The sequence below is a fragment of the Herpailurus yagouaroundi genome, unplaced genomic scaffold (genome assembly GCF_014898765.1).
Source record: "Herpailurus yagouaroundi ecotype Mexico unplaced genomic scaffold, PumYag 163, whole genome shotgun sequence".
Classification (NCBI taxonomy): Eukaryota; Metazoa; Chordata; class Mammalia; order Carnivora; family Felidae; genus Herpailurus; species Herpailurus yagouaroundi.
The window spans coordinates 55945136-55964137 of NW_024412404.1; the positions used below are offsets into that span (position 1 = coordinate 55945136).

At 50.3% G+C, this 19002-nt stretch overlaps 1 protein-coding gene across 2 annotated transcripts in view; it reads left to right on the forward strand.

The window, feature by feature from the left end:
- GRK5 (G protein-coupled receptor kinase 5) overlaps positions 1-19002 on the forward strand; it is a 221995-nt gene that overhangs the window by 93167 nt on the left and 109826 nt on the right. For both annotated transcript variants that reach the window (XM_040486603.1, XM_040486604.1), the window contains exon 2: positions 5988-6083. In XM_040486603.1, the coding sequence (XP_040342537.1) occupies positions 5988-6083 (96 nt within the window). The remainder of the gene's footprint in view (positions 1-5987; positions 6084-19002) is intronic.

Consider the following 19002-nt stretch of genomic DNA (forward strand, 5'->3'; position numbering starts at 1 on the left):
ATTGTGTTAGGTGCCCCACCCCCCGGAGGGACACTGAATAGGTCTGGGCCGAACTGGGAGTAGGCTGTAGGCCTGGCAAGTTGGGGGGCGGGGAGTCTTCCTCTCAAGGGCAGCCCTAGAAGGGACAGCTGGCTGGGGCTTGAAGAAAGAGTGGGCTTCAGCAGGTGGAGGGGTCAGGAACTTCTCCTGTGGGGTCATGGGGGAGAGGGTGATGCATGCAGAGGTCACAGGGACAATGCTTGCATCTGCTTGGCAAATACTGTTTGCACATCCACAGTGGGCCAAGGAGAGAGCAACAGAGAGCAGAGAAACCAAGGTCTCTGTCACCATGGTCTTCCTTCAAACAGGGAGACTAAGGATTGGCAAGTAAATCACTAAATAGGAAGATGTCAGGTACTGGTAAGAGCTGGGGCTGGTCCCAGAAATCTGGTAGTAACTTCACACATACAGGTTGGACCCGTCAGTGAAAATGTGCTTAATGTGTTGGGAGAACAAGTGAATCTGTTGGGACAGATAAGTGAATCTGTCAGCTGATGAGTGTGTGCAAGAGAGACAGGCTGCCCAACTGACCAGGGCCTCCCAAACACAGTTTAATGGCAGTGGTGAAGGCAGAGAATGGGCCCCACTTCAGCTACTGAGGTCAGAGAAGGCCCTCCTGGATGGCCATACAGTGCACAGGAAGCCTTGAAGCCGAATGCCTGCGTTAAGACTTGAAGCATGGATGAAAGTCGTTTACACAGTAGGTAGGCAGGAGATGTTATTGCCAGAAGGAACAGTGAGTGCAAAGGTCCTGAGAGCAATGGCAGGGAGAGAAATCAAGCTTGGAAAGACTGTGACCACATGGTGAAGGGCTTTGAAACTGGTCAAGGAGAACGGATGAGCAATGGTTGATGGGCAGGCCTGGGAACTGGCCATCCCAGCTGCTGGGGCCTGGCTGGGCCCTGAGTAGTGGAGAGGTGGTGGCCTTAGCTCCCTGTAGGCCTGACATCCTCCCAAGCAGGGAGGTGGGCCTGGGGCAGCTGGGGTCACAGGGCCAGGACACGCAAGGAACTTCTGCAGCAGGGTGTTGGGCCTCACCACCTCAGGGTCCTGAGAGACAGTCAGGTCTGACTGAAACAATAGAGTATTGACACTTCAGTCATCAAATATGTCATCTAATAACCCAGCGGCACACGTAAGAGCTAACTATTTGTCTGGAAGTGGCGACCTCTTTGAGTTATGGAGGGGCAGGGTTTGTGTCCAAGGAACTGGAGGCCAGGTGAGTTCAGGATCCCAGTGGCCATTTAGGGGGACACCCCTAATGGCCAGAGCGTCCCTGGATTAGTTTCCTTTTGCCGCTGTAACAAATACCACAAACCCAATGGATTAAAAGAACACAAATTAATGAGTTACATTTCAGGAGGTCAGAAGTCTGACATGGGTCTTACTGGGTTAAAACTAGGGTGTGGGCAGGGCTCCGTTCTTTCTGGAGGCTCCCAGGGAGAATCTGTTTTCTTGCCTTTTGTGGTTTCTAGAGGCCACCCGCCTTCTCGTGGCCCCTTCCGTCTTCAAAGCCGGCAGTGGCTTTCTGGTCTTTCTCACACAGCATGGCTCTAAACTGACTCTTCTTCCCCCTCTTCCACATGTAAGGACTCTAACCATTCCACTGGGTCCACCGAGACCGCCTGAGATAATGTTCCCACTGTTATCCTTAATTCCATCTGTAATATTCGTTCCCCTTTGTGATATAGGCTAACATGTTCAGGTGACACTTTGGGGAGCATTATTCTGCCTACCACAGTCCCTGCCCTGTTCTGGGGGCTCCTACTCCTTAGGAGGAAAGGAGCCCCACATGGGCCGGAAGGTCTGCCCCCTTGGCCTGGGACAGCTCCCTGGGTGGTACCCCCTCCCTTCCTAACTCCAGCTTCAGCGACATGTTGCCCCAAACATGTCTCCCCCAAACCCTGCCCTTCTGAGTGCTGGTCCAAATGCTTGTTAAATAAAGCAGTGTGTCTCTACCTCAGCACTATTGACATTTTGGGGCAGATCGCTCCGTTGTGGGGGGGCTGCCTCACACATTGTACAGTGCTCAACCACGTTCTTGGCCTCTGCCTACCTGATGCCAGTAGCACCCCCACCCCGGCTGTGACGACCAAAAATATCTCTAGACATTGCCGGTTGTCCCCCAGAGGACAAAGTTGTCCCCCCGCTTCGAGCCACTGAAATAAAGCCTTTGATGTCTGTCTTCCTTGCTAGGTTGGAAGCCCCAAGATGATGACACCCTGTGTCTCTTGTCCCAGCTCCTTCTAGTAGATGTTCAACATATATTGGTTGAGTGAATGAATGAGTCTGGGTTAATGTTCCTAATGGTTCAATTAATCCGTAAGAACTATGCACACACACACACACACACACACACACACACACACACACACGTATATGCATGTAAAATAGGCTCCTGGTTTCCATACACTGGCCACTTGAGAATCACATGGTGGGGGGTAGGGGGATGGGCCTTTCCAGAAGTCACATCCCTGGGTTCTGATCACAGAGAGTTGGGAGACAGCCTGATGCAGTATAGCCTGGTGATCTGTACTATCCAGAAGACCTTATCAGTTCTACAGAAAAGTGCAACTACAATATGACCCAGTGATTCCACTCCTGGACATATACCCAAAAGAGTTAAAAGCAGGGACTCAGATATCCATAGCAGCACCGATCACAAAAGCCAAGTGGTGGGAACAACCCAAGTGTCCATCAGTAGATGAATGGTTGGTGGCGCCTGGGTGGCTCAGTCGGTTAAGCATCTGACTTCAGCTCAGGTTGTGATCTCACAGTTCGTGGGTTTGAGCCCCATGTCAGGCTCTGTGCTGACAGCTCGGAGCCTGGAGTGTGCTTCGGATTCCGTGTCTCCTCTCTCTGCTCCTCCCCCACTCACGCTCTGTCTCTCTCTGTCTCTCAAAAATGTATGAATGTTAAAAAAAATGTAAAAAAATGGATGGAATGGATAAACCAAATGTGGTACCTACACACAATGGAATGTTATTTGGTCTTAAAAACTGAATGAAATCTGACACATGCCGCAACATGAACGAACCTCGTGTACATTACACTAAGTACAATGAGCCAGTCACAAGTGGATATACTGTGTGATTTCACTGGAGGAGTGAAATTCACAGAGACAGAAAGTAGAATGGTGTCTGCCAGGGGCTGGGGGAGGAGGGAGCTAGTGTTTAATAGGTCCCGAGTTCCAGTCTGGGGTGATGAAAGAGTTCTGGAGGTGGATGGTGGTGATGGCTGCATAACAATGTGAATGTGTCCGTGCCATTGGACCGTATACCTAATCATGGGTAAGATGGCACATTTCATGTTGTGTATATTTTATCGTACACACACAAATGTGCTTTCTTCCAGCCAGATCTGGGAGCGAGTAGTGCAGGAATAGGAAAGGACAAGGACTTAGTTCTTGTTCTAATGGCCCCTTTTGACCTCCCAGCCTGGTGGAGGCTGAGATGGGAGCATCTGACTTTGCTGATGTCTCCAGAGGGCGGCCCTTTTCTAGGGGATGCACATTTTAATCCCTACAGAGGCCAAGCAGCCACACGGCCTGTCCACGGGAGCAGCTGTTCCCTAGCTCTAACCCTTTCTTGCCATGTGGGATGCTTCGTTATGGAGAGAAATCTGAAATCTGGATTTGCATGTGAAGTCTCCTCGTGGTTTGAAATCTTGACAACTGGTTCAGTGAACAGCAAACAAACAAGCCATGTGTGGGTCAAGCAGAACAAGTTTGCAGGTGTCTGGGGTGACGTCTTTTCTCAGAGCTTGCAAGCTTGGGCCCCGGCTAGAGAGATCCCCTTTCCTGCTCCTCTTACTCAATGCTGCATCACTTCTGTGGTCTGACCCCAGCAATTTTTTTTTATCCCTGAGAATTTCCCTGGCTTTCAATGTACCCCAAAGGGAGGTTTACAGACAGAAGGGTGAGGGTGAGTGCCTGGGGTCCAGAGTCTACTCAAGTTGGGGCCTTGGCTCTGCTATTAATAAGCCAGTAAAGAAAGCCACTTGCTTCTTTCTTCCCCATGCCTCAGTTTCCTTATTTGTCAGGGGGGAACAGTAATAGTCCTGCCTTGTAGATTTAGAGTAAGGACTGCAGAGAGTCCAGGGAAGGGCCCCGGGGAAGGACTCTGCAGTGTGCGCACATGTGTGTTGACCCTGGTTAGAGGAAAGAGCAAGTGTGGAGTCAGATGGGTCGTCAGCCGGCGAGTTGCTCAACCTTGGATATTTGTTTCTTCATCTGTGACGTGGCTCACAGTGATCTCTTCCTCAACGAGACATTCTGAGGATTACACAAGATAATGTTCAAATGGTGCCTGGCCACAGCAAATGCCCAATATACACTTGTTCTGTCCTGTAGAGTCTGAGGCCTTTGCCCTCTGCAGAGGCTTGAGAGGAAAAGAAGACAGGACAAGCAGAGAGCAGAGAAAGGACACCCCCACCATCAGCTCCCTCTCCTATTTCCCAGCCCCCAGGGTGGGGGTCCTGGTCCCAGCCTCAGAAGCCAACCCACTTGCTAATGGGGAACCCGGCCTTAGCTTTCCAGGGCAGCAGGGTTGACAGTTGGGGATCCCCACTCCTTAAGACCAGCTCCCTGCCAGCCCTGGGGCACACACTGGGCCTGGGTGGGCACAAGCTAAGCCCTTCTGTATCCCTTGGTTTGCTGGTTGGAGAGGGGGGCCCAGGCACGCTCTGGAAGGGTTAAAGGTTGGAGGTGCTGCACACCCAACCCCGAGCAAGGAGCAGGCCCAGGGTGCCGAGGCCCTACCCCAGATCCTGTGTCTCTAACTGGGCTCTAAAGTCCACAGGTGTTGGGGTATTGACTACATGGAGGAGGGTGAGAGGCCCTCAAAATCCTAAAATACTGAGGGACCTAAAGAGCTATGTGATCTTTAGTGATGTGGTATCTAAGGCCACTCTGGAGGTGGATGGTGGGTAATGGCATCTCAGTCCCTGGAAGGTCCTGGCCACTAGACACAGAGGGGCCTCCAGGTCTAAGGCTCAAATGCCGATAGGCTCAGGAACACAGGCCAGAGTTGGTGCCTCCCCTTGCTGTTTGTATACCTGAGCGTTCGGACATCTGTCCACTGTCCTTGGATAAGACTAGTGTGGTTGGTGGGAATGCCCTGAGTGTGTACCTTACTCAGCTCCACGTGTTTATTGCATGTTCATTACGTGTGCATGTTCCTTGTGTGTGCAGATTCATTGCACGTGTGCTGATCATGCGTGCACATCCATCACACGTGCGTATCCCTAGCACGTGCGTGTTCATCGCACATGCACACAGAGGAGGATGCGAGGCAGGATGGGGCCCTTCAGGAGTCCTTCCAGCCTTGAGTATACATCCTCTGAGACCCTGGGGCTTGTGGGGGAGGGATAAGAAGGGGGTACACCAGACAAGTGGAAATTGAAGTCCTTGTTCCCAACATCTGGCCTCCAGTTGGGGAACGGGACTCTCCACAGGAAACAAGAGGACAAAAGGAGGCAGTGAGGCGGCTGTAGTCCACTCACTTGTGGATCCATTCCGCAAGGACTTCCCAAGCCCGAAGGCAATATTAAGTCCAGCCGGCCTGGCCCCTGCTGTGGGAAGGTTGGGGTCTAGTCTGACGCCAGAGACTGGGCACCCAGGGGGCCTGAAGGGCAGGGGGAGATGTGGAGAAAGAACAGGGCAACTGGTGTGGGTTCAGGCACGGATGACTGGAGGGGCTCGACTGCTCCTGCTGCTTGAGGAGAGCTGTGTGGGGAGCTGTGTGGGGAGAACACACAGGCTTGATGCTGGCCAGGAGGGAGTGTGTGTGCCTGGGGGGTTTGGGGTGTGCCACTGACTTGACCTTGAGCCCCCTGGCTGTCTCCCAGCCCCTGGAGCTGGTGGACAGGCTCGCCGGGATGGGAAACAGGCTCTGGAGCCTTTCACAAGACCAACCTGAGCCCGACATCTTTTCTCCCCATTTCTGCAGGGGGTGGAGGAAAGCGCAAGGGGAAAAGCAAGAAGTGGAAGGAAATCCTGAAGTTTCCTCACATCAGCCAGTGTGAAGACCTCCGAAGGACCATAGGTAAGCTGCCCTGCCTGGAGGGGGCATGGGAAGGGGCTGGGAGGGGAGCAAGGAGCCCACTTACAACCAAACCATTTGGACAGTGAGTCAAATACGAAATAATTAGTGCAGCAAAGTGATTCCAGATAGGAGCTCCAGGCTGACATCCTTGCTAATTGACGTAAAGATGGAACTAACACTCATTGACTCTTTGGTGTGTGCTGGGCAGGATTATCTCCCAATTACCCTTGGAGGCAAGTACTGTTTTGTTTTGTTTTTTACGTTTATGTATTTATTTTGAGAGGGGGGATAGTGGGGAGAGAGAGAGAGAGAGAAAGGGAGAGAGAATTCCAAGCAGGCTCCGTGCTGTCAGCTTGGAGCCCAACGCTGGGCTCAATCCCATGAACCATGATTCATGACATGAGCAAAATCAAGTCGGACACCCAACCAACTAAGGTACCCAGGCGCCCTGCAAGTACTGTTTTTTTTTGTTTGTTTGTTTTTTGTTTTTTGTTTTTTTTTTACTCCATCTCTTGGGTGGGAAAACTGAGGTTCTGCAACCAGCCCAAAGTTGCACAGCTTGTAGGAGGGTGGTGGAGGTGGGCCAGGCCTGGCACTGAGCGCCCACATATAGCTTTCCACCCTTCTTTCCTGGAGACTGTGGGCTCTGCCCTCAGCAAGCAAAGCTTTGGGAATTGAGGGTGAGGCGAATGTCTAGGCTCCCTGTCCTCTTGCTGAGGATGTTGATGTGCTCACTGAGGGGCCGCCCTGTTCAGTGGTAACAGCCCAGAACTCTTTATCCAGCACCCACACAGCAAAGCACCTCGAACAGCAGAGGGACCTTGTTTCTTAAGGGGCTGGCACAGCCAAACTCACCAAATGAGGACACAGGGCTCCCACGGAGCGGGTGGGCATGGTGGGGCTCCTCCTTACTGGTGGGGGCCCTGGCCCTTCTCCCCTGTGTGCCCCATGTACACCAGCCCCTACTGCGTGAAGGCTTCTTATCTGCTCCTGTCTGTCGGAGCGCTTGTGGACGTGCTAACCACTGTTTATTAGACCGAGATCCATTGAATGCTGGATAGAGGATGGCCCAGTCACCCAGAACTCTGTGGGCCTTGCTGCTCTTGGGACTTCTGTCCAGGGCTGTGGGTGAACTGCCCAGTGCCTGCTATGAAATGTGAGGCCACTCAAAACCACTTAGCTTTTCCGAATGGCTTTTCCATGTGGCCTGGCCTCCACCAGTTCCCCAGGCTAGGCGGGACTTACATGGCCCCCCAGGGCTGCTTAGTCCTGGCCGCTTAGCCCACCCTCCAGATTCTTCTGCCTTGCTGTCACAGCAGATGACAACTGCTTGTTCTGTGTGCCCTGCATGCCCACCGTGGAGGGAGGAGCTCGCTTAATTAGTGTTTATGAAATGAAAGGAAGCCACCTGTACCCGATGAAGACAGATGTGAGCAGGTGAAGAAGGTGGGGTGCTAATGCATGGGAAGTGTCCTCAAGATCTACCTCAGATCAGACCCCCACGGTGTTCTTAGGGTGAGTGGAGCTGGCCTAAGGGATCAGGGTCTCTGGGTCCAGACAGACTTGGGTTCAAATCTCACCCTCTCTACTGGCCCCCTGACGAGTCACTTAATCTGACTGAGCCTCTGTTTCCTTGGGTGAAAGAAATGATCATGAACCCACTCAAGTGAGACCATGTGTAAAGGGCTTCACTGGAGCTATCCTCAGGATCCCAGGACACCTCCCTTAGCACTTCAGCTTTCTTTCTGGGAGGCCCAGCAGCCATCACTCTGCTAGGTCCTTCCTGTGCTGTGGGTGCCACATTCACCCTTGATGTTCACCCTTTGGGGCACATGGGGCAGGGTGGGAGAGAAGATGGGCACATCTCCTGGGGCTGGGAGAGTTTTGCCAGTTAAACTCCAAGTGGCTTTCAGAGAGAAGACAGGAAGAGCTTATCTGGAGTTGGCCCATTATTTCCTGGGGCCATTTTGTTCTTCATGCTAATTTATGCTTGGAGAGAATAGGGCTAGGGGTGGAGACCTCAGTTGCCATGGTTGTCATACCCCCTTGGGGAGACAAGCCCTCTCCTGTCCCGGGTGAGCAAGTTCACCGGAGACCAGAATGTCTTTCCTGGGTGCTGAGCCCAGTTTTCCTCAGTGGGCCCAAGGAGGGGCTCCCACTCATGCTTACAGCCAAAGGACTGATGCAAGAGACCTTTCTGGGGTGTTGATTTAGAGGAGAGAGCTTGAATAGGAGGTAAGAACCCCTGCCCTCAAAGTGGAGAGCTGTGCAGAGAGGCGGGGTCATTGTGTGAGAGCCAGGCTTATTTGGGAGGGGCCTTACCTGCAAAGCTTGTTCTTGGAAAGCCATTTGCTTCTCTGCTTTTGGGTAGACTGCCCACAGGTGGTGGTACCAGGAATGCCCTGTGGGGCACAGTCAGGCCCCAAGACCACTTCCTCAGAGAATGTATTTATTTATTTATTTATTTATTTATTTATTTATTTATTTATGAAAAAATAATTTATTGTCAAGTTAGCTAACATACAGTGTATACAGGGTAGTCTTGGCTTCAGGAGTAGATTCCCATGATTCATCACTTACATACACCACCCAGTGCTCATCCTAACAAGTGCCCTCCTCAATGCCCATCTCCCATTTTCCCCGCCCCCCCAACCCCCTGCCCCCTCAACCCTCAGTTTGTTCTCTGTATTTAAGAGTCTCTCATGGTTTGCCTCCCTCTCTGCTTGCCATTTATTTTTCCTTCCCTTCCCCTATGGTCTTCTGTTAAGTTTCTCAAATTCCACCTATGAGTGAAAACATATGATATCTGTCTTTTTCTGACTTATTTCACTCAGCGTAATACCCTCCAGTTCCATCTATGTTGTTGCAAATGGCAAGAGTTCATTCTTTTTCATCACTGAGTAGTATTCCATTGTATATATATACCGTATCTTCTTTATCCATTCATCAGTTGATGGACATTTGGGCTCTTTCCATACTTTGGCTATCGTTGAAAGTGCTGGCATAAACACTTGGAAGCATTTGCCCCTTCGAATCAGCACTCCTGTATCCCTTGGATAAATTCCTAGTAGTGCTATTGCTGGGTCATAGGGTAGTTTTATTTTTAATTTTTTGAGGAACCTCCACACTGTTTTCCAGAGCAGCTGTACCAGTTTGCATTCCCACCAACAGTACAAGAGGGTTCTCGTTTCTCCACATCCTCGCCAATATCTGTTGTTTCCTGAGTCGTTCATTTTAGCCACTCTAAAGTGTGAGGTGGTATCTCATTGTGGTTTTGATTTGTATTTCCCGGATGAGGAGTGATGTTGAACGTCTTTTCATGTGTCGGTTGGCCATCTGGATGTCTTCTTTGGAAAAGTGTCTGTTCATGTCTTCCTCAGAGAATTTAAATTACCCCCCTGGCCAGGGTCTTTCAGAGCGCACTGTTCTCTTCTGTGGGGGTACCCTGCCTCAGCTGTGGTTTGCTGTCTGCTCACCCCAAGTGGGAAAGGCTCTTTGGGAAGGGTCTTTTAGATTCTCTACTGTGGACCTGGTGCCTGGAGGCTCACAGCAGACAGCTGGGTGGCCGAATGAGCAAAGGAAAGGATGAAGGGGCCTAACAATCAACTTACACAGTGTTTCCAATAAATGGAAGAGCATTGAAAGCCGTGTAAAGGGCATTCCCGCCATGCAGGTCAAAGAAACCTGAGTAATCTCTATATTTGAGTCATGTGTTGCTTAAAAATATAAAACATATAAGTATGAAATACAGGACTTCTGGTTCCAGACACGATAGAAGAGATGTATTGTCCCTGGCCCTCCCACCAAGGACAGGCCAAAGCTCTGGACATTACGTACGAAACAAATATAGGAAAATTCTGAAAAGTGGAGACCAGAAGGCAGACTGGCTGGGGGCCCGGGAATGTGAAGAATGACCTGACAGTGAGCTCCTGGGTTCTCTTTTCTGCCTTCCTTATTCCCAGGCACCGGGTGCTGGAGACACTCACAGCCCAGAAATGCCAATGCGTGTAGACAAAAAAAATCAACCTCCTCCCCCTCCAAAGAAACCCCAGCGTGTTCTTTTCTAGTCAGAAGCCTGGGAAAGGGGCTCTGAGCTGAACGGGCAGCGGCTGGTGTAGCTGTCTGCTAGAGCTGTCTCTCTTCTGCTGGTCCTCATCAGCAACATGGGTGCCTCAGTTTCCTTTTCTGCTCACTAAATCTGGTTCCAAAGACCCGGTGCACGCCTCCTCTCCACTCCTCTCAGATGCTGTTCTGATCCTTCGAGGTGAGCCAGTCCTGCCCTTCCCAGCCCCCTCTCCCATACCCCACACTGCATCCCTGCTCCCCATGAGCTTTCTAGCACCGCCCCAGAAACACCACAGATGTCCCTCACCTTCCAGTTGGCCAGACCTCAGTCTCACCTCTGGTCTGGGGGATCTGGGAGCATGGGATTCAGCTCTCAGATTTTCTGAGGACCCCACCCGCGGGCCCCCTCCCCATCTGTCCCTGTATGTCCATAAACAGGCCTCCTGGCAGGGTCCACCCCCTGGGGAGGGTGAGAGAAACGTGTGTGCTGGTGTGTGCAAATGGATTCTTCTGTTCTCCTGGAGGGCATTGAAAAGACTCAGTGTGTGAGAGAGCAGTGTGAAGAGAGGCCCGGGAAAAACAGGAAGGCCGCCATAAAGCTGCCGCTCGGGGCAGTGGGTCCCGGTGCTCGGGCCTTCCCGAGTGTTCACCGTCCATCAGCCTGGTGTTTGCCCAGCCTCTGCTGGGGTCCTGCTGGAAGTCTTTCTAAAGTACAAATCTCGTTTCTGTTCTGGACCAATATTCAAACCAAACAGTGGCAGAGGCCGCATTTATTTTTCTTGTGGACACGCGTGCTCACTTTCTGAAGCTCTTTGGGAGGATGCCCTGGGGCGGGCTTTGGGCCAAGTGACAGGGCTCCTCTGTGTCAAGAGGGCAGCATGAGGTGGTGTGGTGGGTGGGTGGGAGAGGCTTGGGATGAGCCCTCGAGGCCCCAGGGGCGCTGCCCCCTCCACATTGCCCAGGACAGAGGTCGGAGTAGGCCATGCCCTCACTTGCCTTTGGCACCACCTTGTACGAGCACAGTCTTCTCCCACAGCCAGGGTGACTTTGCAGCCTGGAGGCTGCAGCCCACGAAACCTGTGGAAAGCACGTCAGCAGTTCTCCGTCCCTCCTGGAGTAGAAACCGAACTCCTTGTGAGCACTTTGGCCGTCGGGTGAAGCCTAGGGACCCCTTCTCAGAATAATGCTTTTCCTTGTATAAAACAAAATATGTAGGGTTACAAAGGAAACCAGTTCTTTTCAGATTCAGTTATGAGATACTTTAAGAATTTATGATGTCGAAATATACGTGCTCCTTTGTTAACACTTTAGATAGTAGCGTCCAACTGGCTGGTCTAACAGCTGTAACTGTAACTCTGGGTTTGTGATGAGCAGAAGTGATGTCTCCAGATGCTGCCACAGTGGTGTTATGAATGCATCTGCAGTATCTTGTTGTTGACGAATGCTTGGCACCACTAACGTCACTGTCGGTTGTTGTTGGCATTCGTGACTGAAGGAAGTGCTCATTTTCAGGTAAAGACTGGTGAAAAAGAGAGATGACATTTTTCTCCCTCCAAGTCCACGAACCCTCTCAATCTTACCCACGGACCTCTTGGCAATGCCCTTCCCAGCCTGCCCTGCATGGGCAGACCCTCACCTTCGTCTCGGGTCACCCCCTCCTGCCCCATTCACGAGCCGCACGGGTTACCTTTCTGTTCTCCAGTTACGCCATGTATGTTTCCAGCCTGGAGCCTTTGTACCTGCTGTTCCCTCCACCTGGAATGTTCTTCCTACGTTTTGCCAGGTAGTTGTTAGGTCTCAGCTCAGATAGAAGCCTTCCCAACCAGCTTTTCCCTCTACTTGCTGCCTCTCACATGGTGCAAAAAAATTTTTTATGTTTACGTTTGTTTGTTTGTTTGTTTATTTATTGAGAGAGAGAGAGAGAGAGTAGGGGAGGGGCAGAGAGAGTGAGGACAAAGAATCCAAAGTGGGCTCTGTGCTGACAGCAGACAGCCCAATGAGGGGCTAGAACTCACAAACCATGAGATCATGACCTGAGCCAAAGTCGGATGCCTAACCCACTGAGCCACCCAGGCACCCCTCACAATTTCTTAATGTTCTTTGCCCATACTGCATCTGAAATCATCTTTTGTTCAGCTGTTGATTTGTGTATTCTCCGTCTCCCCAACTGGACTGGATGTTCCACAACAGTAGTGACTGTGTCTTGTCTGGTTCACCACTAGAACAGTGCCTGGCACATACTAGGGCCCCACCAAATATTGGGTGAATCAAGGAGTGAGTGAGGTGTGCAGTGTTGGAAGTTGGGGCTCTTTTAAAAATCATGTGACCTGTTCTTGCTGTACCCAAATTTCATCTTAGCCAGTCTCCTCCACTTAAGGTACTAGAAGCTTGGACTTGGGAAGCATCTAGTCTATGGCACCCTTTCCCCAACCCTTGCTGTGTGCATGAAGAAGCTTCATACACTTACAAGATGGGGCCATGGTCTCACATCTGCTAGATGGGGGAGTCCAGCCAGGCCCCTATTCCTTGAGGCTGCAGTTTGACCAATTCTCCCAGGGATGTGAGGTTTTCATAGAGTGCCCAACTCAAGGAACTGAAAGTATCTTCTCCGACCACACATTTCGGACCTAAGTATACAGGCTCCAAGAGTAGAAGTGACCTGCCAGGACGGTCCGGGCCCCGGGCCCTGAGCTACAGCTTTCCACTCCCCAACATCAGATTGACTCATAAACATCTTGGGCATCAGGCCACAGCCAGTACTCAAAGCAGAGTTGGTCTTTTTCTGTCTTTATTTTATTTCATAAGAATGGATTGTGTATTCATTTGCTTATTCAAAAAGTACTTATTGAGCAACTTATTATTTTTTAAGTGTTTATTTATTTTGAGAGGGGGGAGGGGCAGAGAGAGGGGGAGAGAGGGAGAATCCCAAGCAGACTCCACGCTGTCTGCATGGAGCCAGATGCGGGGCTTGATCCCACAAACCATGAGATCATGACTTGAGCTGAAAACCAAGAGGCGGATGCTTACCCAACTGAGGCACCCAGGCACCCTATTGAGCACTTATTATGCACCACCCACTGGGGAGGTAGACCTGGTTCTTGCCATCTCGGAACTCATTCACAGCTTTGCCCAGGAGACTGGGAAATAAGGAGGTGATAACAAATCAAGAGAGTTGCATGATGGAGATACCAGATGCTGAGCTAGAGAACAATACTGAGGTCTCCACCCATGAGGAATATTCCTGGAGGACGTGGCCTCACTCTGAGCCTCCCAGGGCATCTCTTTGTGTGAGATCTCTGAAGGTATGGACCATGTCATTTCTATCATGGAGGTCTCCATGGCTGGCACAGTGAATGGATGGATGGGTGGGTGGGCGGATGGATAAAGTGGCTGAATGGACATTGCCTCCCTACCCAGCCTGAAACCAGACCTGTGATTGTCAGCAATGAGTAGAGATTCCTTGCCACATGTATCTGTTTCCAGTGTGAGCCCAGACGTGAGTAACTGATTTCAGACAGCCCTGGTGGAGGGTGGGCAGACCGCAAGAGAGGGAAGCGGTTCTCTAATGTCTGTTCAAAGCACCATCGAATAATGACATTATTAATTAATAAACTAATTGTTCCCATAAGACAATTAGAGAACCCAAATCAAAGACGTTCTCAGAATGCCCAAAACTGAGAAGGTTGGACGTCATCATGAAGATAAAAGATTGTTGAGGTCTGTAAATATTCCTCAGTGACGCAGAAAGTTCTGTTGGGCAAAAGTGTGGCATTTTTATTTATTTAGTTCAGGCTCATTGCGTACTTTATTCTTTCATTAAAAAAAAAAAGTATGAGGGGCTTGAGTGAAAGAGTTGATTATTCCTCTATTTGGCAGTATTTCTGGAGGAACTGTCCAAAAGCCATATAATAAATCAAGTCCCCCTCCCCACCCCCTGGCAGGACTGACGTTCACGAGGAGGCCATTCACAGAAAGTAACTGCCGTGATGCCCTGTGCACTCACAGATGGATGGGGGACATTTCGTTTGCCTTGTGGGAGAGCTTCTTGCCAAAGCCTTAACTCTCCAGGAGCAGAAGCTCTAGATTATCGGGGATGCCTAGAAGAAAATATAGATTCTTAACTTAAAAAACAAAACAAAACAACCCCCAAACACTGTAATAGCTTGAAAATTGCCTTGGACTGCCTAGTGCTTGATTATTCACCCAACATTGCTCATGCTCTTTACACAAGAAGTCAGCCTACAACTATTTGTGGAGCCCCTGATGTGTGCCAGGCATTGTTGAGGCCCAAGAGCTGTAGCACTGGCCACAGAAGCAGTGCAGTCCTGTGGAGGGACCTCCAGCATTGGCATTATGGTCAATGGTGCCCCCAGCCATGTGACATTAAGCAACTTGCTTAATTTCTCTGGGCTGCAGTTTCACTGCCTGTAAAACGGAAACACTGATGCCACAGCAGGAGAACTGTTATTAGGGCCAGCAGAGTGTCCGGCACATGCCTTCATTGTCATTGTCCTTGTCATCCTCATCCTCATCATCATGGTGCTGGTGGTGGGAGGGCAAAGGCGAGGGCCCTTTGGGAGGGCTTTAGAGAGGCTGAATTGGCTACAAATGATGAATGGGGCTCTTTTTGTGCTGACATCACATGGGTCCAGTCCCCAGGGACACCTGCCTTGGGGTCATCAATGAATCCTACCTTTCCTTGAGCCCCCACCTCCAGACCCCTTCTCCTGGAGGTTCACCCTGATTCCTGCAGTCCTCAGCCTTCTTTCCTTCCCTTTGCCCCACCGCACACCTTGGGAAGCCCATAGTGTCACACACTCTGCCCTGACCCCTAGCCTGGTGGATCTCTTTGAAAGGACGTGTGGATGTTCTGAAAGGTGGCACCCCATAGTCCTAACAGTGGTTGCCCCAGGGGAGGCATGGAAGTCAGAGGGGACATCAGCTTTATCTATAAGGTGACTTTTTTAAAAAAGGAGAATGCATTGGCATGTTATTTGGGTACTTAAAAGTTGAATGAGGGGCTCCTGGGTGGCTCAGTTGGTGAAGCATCCAATTCTTGATTGCGGCTCAAGTCACGATCTCATGGTTTGTGGGATCGAGCCCCACATTGGACTCTGCACTGACAGTGCAGAGCCTGCTTGGGACTTTCTCTCTCCCTCTCTTTCTGCCCCTCTCCCGCTCATTCTCTCTCTCTCTTTCTCTGTCTCAAAAAACAAACAACCAAAGTTGAGTGAGTAAAGACTGAATCCCCCACCTGATTCCACGGCAGGGCAGAATCTTCTTTCCTTGTTGACTTCATGTCCCCTAATGAGTCTGTGGGCTCCGAGAGGATGGTCAGAGCCTCATCCCCTTTGATCTGCAGGACCGTGGCTGAGGGGCACTTGCTCCATTCTGCTTGGATGCTGGCAGGCAGGAACCATCCTGTAGCCTTCAGCAGGTGGGGTTGTAGGGCCTCTGTCTGGTGAGGGAAGCCCAGGCCCCTATCAGCCCAGTCTGACCTTGGACACTATCCCTAGAGACTGGGCTGCTCAGCTCTGCTTTCTGACCATCAGTGGCCCCTTAATCCAGCCCCCAGTGGTCTGCCCGCACACTGTTGGTGCTCACTGAGAGTTCTCTTTCTTCCTCTTCCTGTGTGGAATGGGACACCTTGGGTCCTCCCCCAGGGATGCAACAGGGACTGGTCCTTACTGCGAACAGGCTCCCCTTCTGTGCACCCTTCCTCAGGGGCCATTGGCTCCCCCTCCCCGCCCCAGCATCGCGAGGCACACTTAAGGGTCTGGAAAGGAATCCGGGCTCCTGGGACAGGTCCCACCCCACCTGAGGGCCTGCGTGACCCAGTCCCCGTCCGTCCTCCTGGCACGTGAGCTCTTGATTTCATCGTCAGGGAGACCAAGTCTTTCTGCGGACGTCATTCCCGTCCTTGGGGCGATAAGGGCGCGTCACGTCTGTCATTCTGCCACTTACCGTGCTCTGATAAGGCACAGCATCTGCTCGTCCTTGGAGGGCAAGATAAATTTAGATGTGGTGGATTTAGAACATCAGGTGACCTGTTTGCAGCTGTAGCTCTCAAGAGGGACAGGGCAGCCTGGCTTATCTGCCCGGTTTTCCGGGTATTAGCCTCACCTCTCCATCAAGACCAACGGCCTCTTGAAGGCAAAGGGGTTGGGTTCCCGGTGTCCAGAGCAAGCTTGGGTGCATGTGAGATGCTCAGTGATCCCAGTTGTGGGTTTCGAGTTTGGAGGTTCTTAGAATAGGGGTATTGACCAAGATTTTACAGATGATCTGGAATTGTTTTCAAAGGCTGCTCTGCAGGGAGGGGGTATGGTCCAGAGCAGGCTTCTAACTGATCAGGGATTCTTTTTACCTTTTATGTTTGTACCTCTTTGTAAGATTTTATTCCCAAGGTTAAAACCATGTTTAAAACCCACTGCTGTAGGCCAGGTCTCCCATTTTCCATGTAGATAAACCGAGTCCCAGGGAAAGAAGTGACTTGCCATGTTCTCCCCGTGACTTGACTCCATGGTAGGCTTTCCTTTGCTGTCTTGGTTTACTTTCGCCGCCATAACAAACTGTCACAGACTGGGTGGTTTAAACAACAGATTTACTGTCTCACAGTTCTGGAGGCTGGAAGTTTGGGATCAAGCCTTTCCCCTAGCTTCTGGTGGTTCCTGGCAATCTTTGGCTTTGCTCTGTTTGTAGAAGCATCACTTTGATCTCTGCCTTCACCCTCACCTGTCCTTTTCTGTATGTGTGTTTGTGTGTTCACGTTTCCCCTTTTTATAAGGACTCTGGTCATATTGGGTTAGGGTCTACCCTAATGATCTCATTTTAACTCTATTACCTCTGTAAAGACCCTATTTCCAAATAAGGTCACATTCGGGAGTACTAGAAGTTAGGACTCTAATCTGTCTTTTCTAGGGTATTCTAACACCCACATTCTTACCTGGTCTTTGGAAGTCAAGTTCAAGGGGCCAGAAGCTCCCAGTTCCCACCAGGTCTGAGCATAGACCCCCCACTCCCTGCTGACCCTGGCTCAGGGTTAACTCTGGCAGGCCCAGGCTGACTGCTTCCCCACAGGCCACAGGACCATCTAGAGAGGATTAACAGTTTTCTGAACCATGCTGCACGCTACATTTTTATTCCGTCTTTTTTTTTTTTAATTTTTTTTAATGTTTATTTATTTTTTGAGACAGAGAGAGACAGAGCATGAACAGGGGAGGGTCAGAGAGAGGGAGACACAGAATCGGAAACAGGCTCCAGGCTCCGAGCTGTCAGCACAGAGCCCGACGCGGGGCTTGAACTCACGGACTGCGAGATCACGACCTGAGTCGAAGTCGGCCGCTTAACCGACTGAGCCACCCAGGCGCCCCTTTATTCCGTCTTTATCATTGTTGTCTTTGTTCAAGTCATTGTAATTGGTAAATTACTTTGCTTAAACACATACAGAAAATTGTAAGGAAAGGTCACCCATAACTTTAGCACTCAGCTAGTCATAGTCAACACTTTTCATGTAATTCCTTCTAGCATTTCCCCCATGCACATACTTACCTTTTCTTTCTTACTTTTTTCTTAATATAATTTCAAAAATATTTCTCATGTCATGAACATTCTCCATACATGTGGTTTATGTTTTTCCATTTGATGCATATTTATTGAGTGTCAGGCCCTGGGGATACATCAGTGAAGAAAACACAGAAATTTCTATTCTCATGGGCTGCCCTTCTCCAGGGGAGTGGGCATACAAATGAGCAATGGGGAACTGGCCTAATGCCTTCTACCTAGCATTGGTCCAGGTCTGCAGTCTATCCTTACCTGTGGCTTATTTATTTTTTGTGGGCATATTCTTCCTTTAAACTATCTTGAAAATAAGCCCTTGCCCATAAGTATAGCATAAACTTGATTTTTGAAGGCTTCATATTGATTATACATACACATATATATACATATACATATATATATACACATATATATGTGTATGTATACACACACACACACACACACACACACACAGTGAGAACTATTTGTTTCTCTTTTCCAGTGGTTTTTACCATTACAGTTAGTATTCAGATTAACACCTTTGTACCTCATTGTGGCATTTTGATCTCTGGCTCAGAGGCCAGAAAGCCCATACTGTCTTTTTGAAGGCCAGACACATTAGCTAAACTCAAGCAGTGAGTGTAGTGGCCTCTCCACCTCCTTTGCTTCCTCTGGAATGTTCCATTTCCAGCCTGTGCTTGCATCTGCAGACGCCATTAACCTGAACCGTGTCTCTCTGACAGACAAAGCAAACCAGGTTTGGTGAGCGCCCTGGGCCCTGCTTGCCAGCCCCAAGTCACGGCAGTCGCAGGCGTGAGAAGGGCTTTTCTGTCTGTTTTAAGGCTCGTCGCCGAAAGTGGGAAAAACAAGCTAGTTTATGCAGCAACGGGGACCTCAACCCAGCACAAGAGGCCAGCTGACCCGCAGCAGCCTGAGCATGACAGCGTTCTGCCCCATAAAGAGACACTAGGACAACACTTTTAATGGTCTCTGCCCAGACTCTATTTACGAATTTATTTCCCGGGCTCCGTCTGCTCAGCAGCCCCTTGGCAACATCTCTCGCGGCATCTGCCTCAGCGCATTAAACACCCCTTGTTCCGAGTACCTCGGAGCTAGCACCCAAGAGAGTGAGAAGAAAAAATGTGGGTGGAAGGAGATTTGGGGCCAATATAAACGTTTAAATTAAAAAAAAAAAATCACCAAAGAACAACAAAAAGTTTATCCCCTAAAGAGCGCCTGTGGGCACGGGTTCCTGACTCCCTTCGCAGCTAGTGTCAGAAAGGAAAATGCAAACTCAAGAAACATTCTGAGTGCTGGT